The 13,010-nt window shown below is 36.7% G+C and overlaps 1 protein-coding gene across 7 annotated transcripts in view; it reads right to left on the reverse strand.

Moving 5' to 3' along the window:
- Nucleotides 1-13,010, reverse strand: part of DPP6 (dipeptidyl peptidase like 6) — a 1,357,728-nt gene that overhangs the window by 60,385 nt on the left and 1,284,333 nt on the right. For 6 of the 7 annotated variants that reach the window (XM_043966312.1, XM_043966314.1, XM_043966311.1 and 3 more), the window contains exon 17: nt 6,826-6,873. In XM_043966312.1, the coding sequence (XP_043822247.1) occupies nt 6,826-6,873 (48 nt within the window). Of the gene's footprint in view, nt 1-2,677; nt 2,680-6,825; nt 6,874-13,010 lie in introns of all 7 variants that reach the window. The other variant, XR_006353239.1, reaches the window with a different exon arrangement.

Raw genomic sequence — 13,010 nt, forward strand, 5'->3', positions numbered from 1 at the left:
ATAAAGGTTCCCTTTTAATATTACTGCCACTTACATAGTACTTTAAAGTTTGCCAGGTATTTTACAAACATGTCATTTGAGCCTCACTACAACCTTGGGAGTCAAGTACTATGGGTATTATTATCCCCATTTCACAGATGAAGAAATTGAGGCTCAGAGGGGTTATTAAGTAATCATCATAGTCATATCATTAGTGAGGGGGTAGAGGTGGGATCTAAATCCTGCATTTCCTAAGCTTGACTCCATAACTTGAATGACTCTGCTACCGCTACATGTCATAAGAAAAGTTAACCCAAAAGGAACGAGGACGAGAAGAGATGGACATTTCACTTTTTTTTTTTAAGGCTGTCTGTGATTCTTGCTTGGTTCATGGTAAATGCTCTTTTTCATGACTACAGTCAAGATACAGAAGTATAGGATAATATACAAATTAAATTTTATAGTGTTGGGGGTAGCTAGGTGGCTCAGTGGATAAAGCACCGGCCCTGGATTCAGGAGGACCTGAGTTCAAATCCAGCCTCAGACACTTGACACTTACTAGCTGTGTGACCATGGGCAAGTCACTTAACCCTCATTGCCCTGCAACAAAAACAAAACAAAACAAAAAACAAAAAACAAATTTTATAGTGTTTTGGGAAGCCCAAGACAGGTATGGAAGGCTAGAAGGAATAAGAGAAGGAAGCATTTATTAGGCACTATGCTAAGCACTTAACAAATATTTCATCTGATCCTCATAACAACCCCACAAGGTAGGTATTATTATTATCCTCACTTTACAGATGAGGAAAATGAGGTACACAGAAGTTAAATGATTTGCCCCAGGTCACACACCTAGTAAATGGCTTCAGTTGGATTTAAACTCAGATCTTCCTGATTCCAGACCTAGCACTTTATTCGCTGTGCTATCTAGCTGCAAAGTGATGGTAAAGGCTCATTTAGCCCATTGAATACATTTATTTTTCTAGGTGCAGATGAAGTGCATCTTGGGAATGTAGATACAACTTAGGAGCCAGCATCACTAATCTCTGCTGGGCCATCTGGACGAGAAACGGCTGCTATGAACAGCTACAAGAATCTGAGGTGTGGGTTTTGGTTGCAGAATGTTGTGCCAAACAATTTGAGAACCAAAAGGGACCTAGGAGTTCATTTTTTAAACAACCCTATCATTTTAAAGATGAAGAAAATGGGACCTGGGGAGGTTCAGTGACATATATGGGAGTCACAATAAGACTGGCAGATTTGGTGCTCCAAACCCAGTCCCCTTAAACTTTTAATTAGGGTTTAAAAAAATTATACCAAACAAAGTAAAATCTCTGGCAGGCCTTTCTCCCTCTGACTCTGATTCCACACAGCGCTCTTTAGCGGGGGTAGGATAAGGTGGGTGCTCTTGTTCCTTCTTTGTTTGGAAAGTTTGAAAATATCCTGCTAAAATTTCACAACTCTTTGGGTTCTATCAGTACCTATGCTGTATAACTCCAAATATCTGCAATGGGACAAATCCCAAATCATCCTACTTCTTTTCTCCCTTCAATTCAATATAATCAGTATTTACTAAGGATTTATGATGCCCAAGGCACTGTGTTAAGATTACACTGTGTTCTGGTTTTATAGCACTGCATTTGTTTGTCCCTCCGGTTTCCTCTATAATGTTTCATCGTTGGCACTGGGGAAAGATGGTGAAGAACGAAAAGTTGGCCTTCAATGCCACTCTACCAGAAGGTTCCTCCTTCCCTCTTGGTGACCTCATGCTACCCCAAACAGCATTGATGTCTTCCCTGCGCCCTACTCTGCTACGATAGCCCACTCAGCTTACCTTTCTTGAGTAGAGCTCAATGTTATAAGATTTTCTCTCCCTGCTGTCCAAGCTTTTCCTGGCTCCTGCTCCTTTCATGACTTTACTCAAAGAAAGCTTCTAAATTATAAATTCAGACCAAGTGATTCACAGTTGATTATAGTTTAATATATTATAGGCCTTGATGGATATATATCTATATATCTATCTCTAGCTATCTCTATATATATACACACACATATGTATGTATGTATGTATTTACCAGGGGACACCTACAGATGTGTAATGAATCTCTAATAGCAGGAAGAAGACACTGCATCAGGCAAGAGAAGGGATACTTGGGAGGGTCTGGAGGGACCTTTCTTGGCAACCCAATACTTGTGTTCTGCCTTATTTGTAAGACTATCTTTAGGATCAGAGTGCCATGGGAAAAAAAGAGAAAAGAAAGGTATGAACTTGGAATCAGAAGATGTGGGCTAGAGTCTTGCTTTCAGTACAGTATAGTATGACCTTGGACAAACTCTTCTTCAGTTTGAGTTCCATTACCTATCTCACTGAATAGTTGTGAGCAAAAAATGAAATAACGTCAGTGATAATGAATGTGATTTTGGAAAAGTCTACTCATCTCACTAAGTCTCAGGTTCCTTAGTGGGAATACTATTCCTAATGGGGAAATTAAAAATTACAGGATTTCAGAGCTGGGATACCAGAAGCCAGCTAATGTATAACTCCCTCTTTAAATAAGAATTCTCTCTGCAACAAAGCCAACAAGTGGTATTCCAGCCTTTGTTGAAGACCCCCAGTGATGAGGGGGAACAATTACCTCTTGACCATAGGGTAGCTAGAAGGGCATGCCCGAGGTAGGGCTGCGATGGCACAACTTACTTCTTCCCCTAAGGAGAAGGGGCAAAACAAGAGTAGGATAATAATGACAAAGAACAATAATACCAATAATTACATTTATGATGATGGATGAAATTATTATAATGAATGGGCATAATATATTTTATAATATTTACATCATTGTGATATAATACATCATAGATTATGATGAATTAAATTACTATAATTATTATAATGACACTTATATAGTACTTTAAGGTTTGCGTAGTACTTTATGTGGATACATAAAGTATATTGTAAAACTTAAAGTGCTAAATAAATACTATCAATATCTCAATGGATCTTCCAAATAATCCTATGATTGTACTGTTATTATTTCCACTTTACAGGTTAGGAAACTGAGTCTGAGAGAAGTTAAGTGACTTTTCCAGGTTCACACAGCAAGGAAGTATGTGAGGCAGGATTTGAACTCCAGTCTTCCTGACTTTAAATCCAACACTCTAGGGCAGCTAGGTGGTACAGTGGATAATGTTGGGCTTCTAGTCAGGAAGACTCATCTTCCTGAGTTAAAATCTGACCTCGGACACGTAATAGCTGTGTGACCCTGGGCAAGTCACTTAACTCTGTTTGCCTCAGTTTCCTCATCTGTACAATAAGCTGGAGAAGGAAATGGAAAATGACTCTGGTATCCCTGCCAAGAAAATCCCAATGGGGTCACGAAGAATCAGATACAACTGAAACCACTGAAATCCAGCACTCTATCCACTATGTCGCCCAGCTGTCTCTACTGTCAATGCTGATGAATCCTAAGTGGTGTACCTCTACAGGCCTCTTCTCCTGAGGCAGTACATTTTACTTTTGGAGAGCTCCAGTGCTTCTTGCCATCAATTCTAAATTAAATTGAAACATAATGGAATGAAAAGACAATACACTGAATCTATGTTTTAAAATTTATGTCAATAAGACTTTGTCAATGTAGTTATACATATAATTTTTGGTAACATTTTCTACTTTTCTTGTAATGCTCTACTAATGCACAATCCCATTCCAATGTGCAAATCACAACATGAACTTTGAGGAAATCTTCCAGGAGAGAAAACTAGTCTTGCCCAACTATTTCTGCCTGAGGGAAACCAGGAGAAAGGATAACTTGATTAGGTGACAAAATACCTAGTTGAGAGGTGCTTTCACTCTTTGAGATGATTAGTTTTCTTTTTTAATTAATGACTCTTCTGGTCCACCAAATGGTACCTCTAGCATGAGAGTTCTTAATCTGAGGTCCCCAAGGGTCCCTGGATAGACTTGAGGGGATCTATGAACTTAAGTAGGAAAAAAAATTACATCTCCATTTTCACTAATCCTTAACTGAAATTTGTCATCTCCTTCAATTATTTTAAAGCATTATTTTGAACAGTGTTCCATAGGCTTTACCAGACTGTGAAAGGGGTCCATCTGTAATACACTAAAATGGTTTAGAACTCCTGATCTAGAGTTTTGAAAGCTTACTTGGTAACTCTCACATAGTGAGTTTTTTATTCCTTCTCTTCAGGTCTAGTATGTGAAAGAAGACTGATAATCAGATTTCCATCACCCCAAAGTACCTTGTAAAACTATTTAATGTGAATATGTGGGCTGAGAGTAGCAGAACAATATTTCTTAAGAACTCTAGAGGATTTTGTGTTTTTATTAGACCATATATTTTATGGAGAAAAATCTCATAAAAATAAGTTAATTATTTATGTCCTTTTGAATATGAGCAAATACAAAAATTAATTATTAACATTATATATGAAAATATGTCATACTTGAGGGGCTGGCTCTGCATGGTATTTCTGTTTTGTTTTTTTTTTAAAAAAACAAAGACTATTGAAACAAGCTTGCTCCAAGGATGAAATGCCTCATTAATATTTTTCAAAGGAGGTGCATTGTTATAGACTCAAATTGACAACAAGATTTGTCTTTTCTTGACTCTTCTCCAGTCAAATATCATTTTCCTCCTCAAATTTTTTTCTACATTCGATGCCTATAATACTCTTCTCATGCTCTCTCAGTCTTGTTTACATCTCCACTGCTTTATCAAAATCACTGAGTGAGTACACTAGTTAACTCATAGTGGCCAAATCAAATGATCTTCTTTTTTTAATTTAAATTTTAAGCCTTCCTGTTCCCTGGCCTCTCTCTGGCTTTGGATACTGATAACCTCTTACTATTGGATTCTTTCATCTCTGGGCTTTATGGAGACCACACCTGGCTTCTCTTGCCCTTCCCTAACTGCCTTTACATCCCTTTTGCTGATTTCTCAACCTTCTTTCCACCCAAAGATATTTTCGAATGTTCCATTTTTGAGTGGGTAACTACTCAGCTTGTGAGTGGATAAAGAAATATTTATTCTCAATTTCAAAAATGGCTAAAACAGTTCAGAATAATTGAGGTTTTCTAAAACAGGTTCAATTCCTCATCTATGTGGAAATTAAAAAAAAACACCTACCTTTTATGAACCCATTTCTTTCCTCTTTGCTACTTGGTATATTCCCAATCCCCATCTCTGTTGTTGTGGTGTTAGTAGGGCTGACTTAAGCAAAATGTGTATTCAAATACATGAAATGACTTGTGGAATATAACCAATCTTTCCCTCCAACCCCAATGTTTCCCATTGGTGCCACATTAGAAAGAGTTTTCACTAGGTCATTAGCTTCTTAGCATAAATTCATTTTCTTCCAAAAGGCCAGTCATCTCATAAGGCCCAAAGAAATGAGACCCAAAAGACAAATATTAATAGGAATTAGGGGTGAACAACAGGACCAGGCTTGGTAGAATGGAAGACAAGTGATGTAGGAGAAGATTAAGAACAAATAAACTCTATCCACATCATGGCTTTATCTTGGGTTTCCTCTGATAATGGATCTGAGATTTCCAATTGCAAATAAATGTTTGCCACTGATTGTACTTGGAGGACAACAGCTGGGTGATGCAGTGGATAGAGTACCAGGCATGGAGTCAGGAAGACTTAAGTTAAAATTTGACCTCTGGTGTTTGCTAGCCATGTGACTCTGAGCAAATCACTTTATCCTGTTTGTCTTGGTTTCCTCATCTGTAAAATGAGCTAGAAAAGGAAATGGCAAACCACTCCAGTATCTTTGCCAAGAAAACATCCAATGGGGTCATGGAGAATTGGACACAACTGAAACAACCGAACAACCACAAAAACAAAAGGATCCAGTTATGGTTGACCTTGTGCCACTAGGTCAGACAGGCCATTTGGCATTTTTCAGAAACTGGGGCAGCTTACAGCCAAGTCCAGTACACAAGCCCTTCTCAGGGCCACAGACAACATAGGGGAACATGAGCAGAGAAAGGCACCCAGATAAGAGAATGCTCCAGTCTCCCTGTTTTGTCATAATGAACTCTAATTTGGCTCTCATTCTATCTCTTCTGCTAACATATTCAACACGCTTTAGGCATGGTATAAAGGCTCATTTAGGAAAATCATCCTAAAGACTCTGGCCTTTTTAACCTTTTTTCCATTTATTTACTGCTCATAGGAAAATCTCAGTTCAAGTATCTCCTCCAAAATATGTTGGATGTATAGCCCTGAGTATACCACTTAATCTCTTGTCCTAGGCAACTCTTTTAAGATTGTAAAGATCTGCATTGGTAGAAATAATTTTCTTGTACTCTTGTTCGGGAGTTCCCAAGATCAATAAAACCACAGACCCAATTCTATCCCTTGTTAATGAAAATTAGTAGCTTATTGATGTAGAGATGCTCCAACATCTCAGATTACATAACCTGTCTGTGGGAGAGGCAGTGTGGTATACTAGAGAGTGAGCTGGCCTCAGAACCAGGAAGACCTGAGTTCAAATCATACCTCTGATGTATTTGGACTTTATGATTTTGGACAGGTTATTTAAGGTCTTGCTATTTAAGCATGACTACAAGTTGCAGAGTAGATCCTGACACCTTTTGATGGAGGGATGTTTCTCTGATCTTGGCTTTCATGACATTAACTCTTCTAGACTATAACTCCATCTGGAGTCCATCCAGCTTTTGACCTGGTCTGCTAAGAAATGAACTCATTTTACCACCGATTAGCCACCTTAGAACAGAACAATGTGAAACAAGGTAAGACATTTTGCTTGTTATTCTCCTTAGTTCTCAGTAAGATTTAACAAAAGACACAAAGTACTCACTTTTTTTGTCAGTGGTGTTGTGGACTGTCACCATGGGGACCCTGGGACCTGGATTGAGGGTAGAGGAGAGGGAAACAACAAAAATAAAGCATTTAGTTCTGACAAATATAAACTTTTTTTCTTTTTAAAAAAACTGGAAAACACACTGGATAACTTGATTTCATGTAACAGATATCAAAGAAATAACCCACTTGGCAATTAATATAGCATTCATGGCAGTGTTAGCTATGTGGGACAAATGGGATTGCAAAGGTGTATGTTAATGTGTTGCTTAATGTACATCTTTCTAATTTTGAAAATAATTTAATTAGAACAATTAAAACCATTTGTTCGTAGATTTTCCTAGTGACATAAACATCATGTTAACAAAGAATTTATATATAAATATGATGCATATAAGGTAAGCTTTCACTCTCTAATGAATCCTTAACTGTTAATACAGAATAAGATTGGATTTGAATATTTTTTTTTGTGGGGCAATGAAGGTTAAGTGACTTGCCCAGGGTCACACAGCTAGGTAAGTGTCAAGTGTCTGAGGCCAGATTTGAACTCAGGTCCTTCTGAATCCAGGGCCAGTGCTTTATCCACTGTGCCACCTAGCTGCCCCCCTTTTTTATTTGAATACTTTTTAATTATTTCTTTTAAAATTTTTATCTATGAAAAAGACCTATTTGTATAAAATATTTAGAGCAGCTCTTTTTATAGTGGCTAAGAATTGGAAATCAAAGGAATGCCCATCAGTTGGGGAATAGCTAAACAAGCTATGGTATATGATGGTGATAGAATATTATTGTGCTATAAGAAAGAACAAGCAGGATGATTTCAGAAAGGCCTCAAAAGACTTGTATGAACTGATGTATAGTAAAGTGAGAAAAACCAGGACAATGTTGTGCACAGTGACAGCAATATTGTTTTATGAAGAACTGTGAATGACCACTATTCTCAGCAATACCATGATCCAAGACAATCCCCAAGAACTGATGATGAAGCATACTATCCACCTCCAAAGAAAGAACTGCTATTGATTGAACACAGACTGAAGCATGCTATTTTTCACTTTCATTTTTCCTTTTATTCAAGTTTTCTTATACAAAATGACTAATAGGGTAATGTTTTACATAATTGCACATGTATAACCTATATCTGATTGCTTACCTCCTTGGGGAAGGAGTAAAGGAGGGTGGGAAGAAGGCATAAAATTTGGAACTTAAAACTTTAAATAAAAATGTTTATTATTTTTTTTAAAATTCTATCTTTGACTTTTGTTTTTACATCATCTTTATTTTTAAATGTGTTCCTCCTCCTCCTCCTCTACTCAGTGAGACATCCTTTGTCAAAAAGAATAAAAGAGGGGGCAGCTAGGTGGCGCAGTGGATAGAGCACCGGCCCTGGATTCAGGAGGACCTGAGTTCAAATCCGGCCTCAGACACTTAACACTTAACTAGCTGTGTGACCCTGGGCAAGTCACTTAGCCCCAATTGCCTCACCAAAAAAAAAAAAAAGAATAAAAGAGAAAGAGAAAAATAACAGTTCAACAAAACTAACCAACATGTGAACTAAGTCTGATAGTATATGTGAATGTATATTCATACATTCCTACACATTCATGTATATACACATATGTATGTATACATATGCATATAACTATATGTGTTAGACTAGATATTTACTTCAGGAGCTTTCCAACTCTCAAATTCTTTAATATTGTGAGAAATATTGTCTAATCACTTCCTGAAATCAATATATAATATGTTTATAGAATCCTCTTCATTTATAAGCCTACTAATGATGTACTTAGCTCACAGTTGTCCTCTCCACAACAACTTTTGCATTTTTTCATGGGTATTTTAGTATTAACATTTATATCTCCCAGTTCAACCACCTTCTCAACTTGGCATTCTATTTTAGGTACTCATAGGAGTGTTCACACCTTACATTTTGTAATGATATCACTTTCATAATCCTGAACTCTGAAATCACCCCATCTCTTCTCCTTACACCTCTCTCTCTAACACCCCTACTTCTATATGATTCTTGGCCATCATTATAACCTCCTCTTCTTTCTTTCCATAATTCTTCCAGTTCATCACTTCTGTTCTGGTCTCACTTTCCTCCCTTTACAATTCTGACCTGACAGTTACCAAGCTGAATGATGCATTTCCCTTCATCCTTGAATCCTTTGCCTCCTTGTTCTTTAGCCATTCATGCCCTACCAATCCTCAGTCCTGGATCACACATTCTATTTCTTTACTCAATTCCTAATTTTAGAGCCTGTGAAGTAGAGAATATGACTGGCAGGAAGAGAGAAGGGAAAAGTAGTTTGTGCAAAGTCAACGATCTGAGAACAGAAACAGAATGTCATATTAAGGCCAGAGTCATAGAGAAGTTCAGTAGGTTATCAGTCCACAGGACCAGATTGAGCCATCATCATCAACAACAATAACAACAACAGCTAAAATTTATATAGTGCTTACTATGTGCCAGGTACTGTGCTGTGTATTTTATAATTATTATCTCATTTGATCCTCACAGCAACCCTGGAAAGTAGGTGGTATTATTATTCCCATTTTATTGATGAGGAAACTGAGGGGGCATTTAAGCAACAAGCCAAGGGTTGTAGGGATAGTAAATGTCTGAAGATGGCTCTGAACTCAAGTCTTTCTGACTCCAGGTCTAGTACTCTATTCACTGTAGCACCTAACTGCTTCTAAAGAGAGTCACCAGGTCCAAAGCAGCCATGGAGAGCTTCATGGAGTAATGTCAGGAAAACACTACTGAAGGAGAAGCACAAGCCTTTAGGAAATGTGGTTTGTTTCAAGCAACTTCTTCAACCAGGAAAGAATTATTTCAAGGTAGAGCCACGTAAGCCACGTACCCACCTTACAGAGAGTCAGCAGAGTACAGAAAAAAAGCATTTGTGACGGAGATTTAGAGACTCTGGACCTGAATCTCGATTGTGCGAGTTTCTAGCTATATGACTTTAAGCAAATCATTTAACTTTATGGGCCTCAGAATCCTCATCTGTGGACTTGGAACAGGTGGATCTCTGAGGTCCCTTTAATTCTCAATCTATAATTGCATAATCTGGCCCCATCATTACCTGCTTTGGGCCTAGACATATGGGCAATTTTCTGAATTGTTATCAAACTTGCCTTTTTCCTACTCAATTCTCAACTAAGCTCACGATCCATTTCCAGCATCTGTTGAAGATATATAGGAACTGATGGATTCATTTGACAGGATGCCTATGTAATCACATGATATGATGTTGGCAGTATGCATTTTCATTCCCTTTTTTTGTTTGTTTGTTTGTTTGGTTTTTTTTTGCAGGGCAATGGGGGTTAAGTGACTTGCCCAGGGTCACACAGCTAGTAAGTGTCAAGTGTCTGAGGCTGGATTTGAACTCAGGTACTCCTGAATCCAGGGCCAGTGCTTTATCCACTGCACCACCTAGCTGCCCCCTCCCTTTTCTTTTTAAGGAAGCATTAGATTAAAGTCTTGCCTTTGACTTAAAGAGACTGTGTGATGAGGAGTAAGTCACCTAACACTTCAGTGGCTCTGGCAACTTTTTGATACCAACACTGCAGAAGAGAGACTGAGGAATGAACAAGCAAGTGAAAAAATTCCCAATACAATGAATATATACCATAGAGTAAGAAAATCCCAAGATAAAAACTTAGCAGAGGGAGGTATTCTGAAGTAGCTAGGACCAGAGTCTAAGAAAAGAAAATGGAATGGACACAAGATCTGTGGAAGTGGTTTTAAGGCATAACAAAAGAAATGAAAGAAAAGCCTTAAAACAGAATCTAGAAAAACTCAAAAAATTAAGCCCTAAAAAAAGGGGAGGAAACACAAGTAAAAAATTCAATAATGTAAGAAATATTAGAGGAAGAAAATTCCTTAGATGTATTGGAATGAGAGGGAAAGTGTAGATTGATAGAATCTATGGGTCATTACCAGGGTGAAACCTTATTTACAACAAACTAGGAATATTATTGCCAAGTTCCAGGGTAAAGAAAAAAAATTCAAGCTATTAGGAAAGTTAAAGATCACATACCAGGAAAACCCAGTTATTATTTTATATGATTTTGCATTAACTAAGAAAAAAGAAAGAAGCCTAGAATGGGATATATTAAAGGGCTACAGAAAAATGACTTGCTCCCAGTAACTTATCTTGCATATTTTAAAAGGACAACCTAAAAAAAGGAACCTTTAAGAACATCAATGAATTCTAAGGATTTCTACTGAAAAAACAAAACAAAACCCTAAGCTACATGGGGTCTTTGAAAGGGAAACACAGTGGGGGAAAACCCCAAAACAACAAAAACTTAAGCAAGATCAAATTTGGGCAACTCTAAAGGGCTAAATGATTATCAGAGACTTATATCCTGAAAGAGATGAAGAGGATATTACCTCTTTAGATATTAACTATCTTTAAGCATCAGTAGGAGAACAAAGAGGGACAAGGTATGAGATTAGACATTCAAAAAACAAAAACTTAATGGGGATAATAGTAGCATCTACTTCACAGGGTTATTGTGAGAATTTAATAAGATAATATTTATAAAGTTCCTTGCAAACTTTAAAGCACTATTAGCTTTTATTAGTTTCACTTATAAGCAAGAATATTAATATGTGGTTCTTTCCTCTAATAGTATCAATTTGCTGATTATGGGACAAATATCACACATTAAGATGACCAACATTTAAAGTGATGCTTCTGAATGGTCTAAGGTTCCTTAGTATCTTCTGCTACCTTTACTACCAGTTTGCAACCATCACTGCTGGGGGAGACAAGATTAAAGATAATTTTGTATTTTTGTCTGTTTTGTGGTCATTGTAGCCAAAAAAAATCATCACCTGGCTACTAACCTTTTGGTGATGAGTTTCTCTGTATTTCAAGTATGTTATAGTAGAACATACCAGAATTTTTACTCCATTCACACAGCCTTTAATGGAAGGGGCTGCAAAGGCTCTTTTAATTTTGTTTTTGTGTCTCTACTGCCTACACAGTGCCTCACACAGTAGGTACTCAATAATTTTAATTGAAAAAATCTGGTTACCTGTGTATTACAGGATAAATCATTAGACTAGATTTTTTGGTGTGTCATTGAAAAATATATCTAGTTCAGCTTTGGTTTTATCCCTAATTTGTTAAACTGATGTGGTTTAATTGTATAAACTATTTCTGAATACTCTCATCAAGTTAGAAAATGGAAAATGATGACTTTAATTATAGAGTGTGTAGAATTCCATTCTGTTTTTGATTGTGGCAGGAGAAACAAAAAACACAAAACAAAAAAGCATTAGGATTCTTTTCTAGCATCATTTTTCAAAAAGTCAGGTCAATTGACATTAAACATAAATGCTGAAATTGATTACTTGTAATCTTGGGAATGGAAATGTCATTCAAATACATTTTTATTTGATTACTCAGGAAAAACAGTGTACTCTTAGTATGTTAACAGAAATATATGTTGCATGGGTCTATGAATAGATGGATTGATTTGGATGGTCTTATTTAAATTTTCTGTTGATTAATGGGATTATTTTTTTAAAAAATTTTGACAGGTCACTAAACTGGAAGATTAGAGGAAGAGTATAGATATAGACATAGACATAGACATAGACATAGACATAGACATAGACATAGACATAGACATAGACATAGACATAGACATAGACATAGACATAGACATAGACATAGACATAGACATAGACATAGACATAGACATAGACATAGACATAGACATAGACATAGACATAGACATAGACATAGCTTACCTACATTTTACTAAAGATTTTGAAAAAGAGTTAAAAGGAAAATAATTTGAGACTGTCTTGGGCTTGGTATACACTTAGTCCAATCTCCTATACCTTTTACATTTATATCTCCCAGTCTATATAATGGTCATTATGTTTGCATTGATTGTCCTGAAACTTTCTAATATCCTTAAACATCAAAGAAAATTTCAATTATTTTCCATAAACTTCTTTTTTTTTATTAAGGCTCAGAAGGGACACAGGCATTTCCAAAACAAAAAGGGATGTCTAAATAATCTCCTGTTAACCCCCACATTATACTGAATTTACTGTAGTTCCAAAATTCTGCCAGTAATAGTTGCCCTTTTAAATCTTGAACCATATGTGCACCACAAACTTTCTATGTGGTTTGAATAAATTAC

This window comes from Dromiciops gliroides, chromosome 5 (genome assembly GCF_019393635.1).
Source record: "Dromiciops gliroides isolate mDroGli1 chromosome 5, mDroGli1.pri, whole genome shotgun sequence".
Classification (NCBI taxonomy): Eukaryota; Metazoa; Chordata; class Mammalia; order Microbiotheria; family Microbiotheriidae; genus Dromiciops; species Dromiciops gliroides.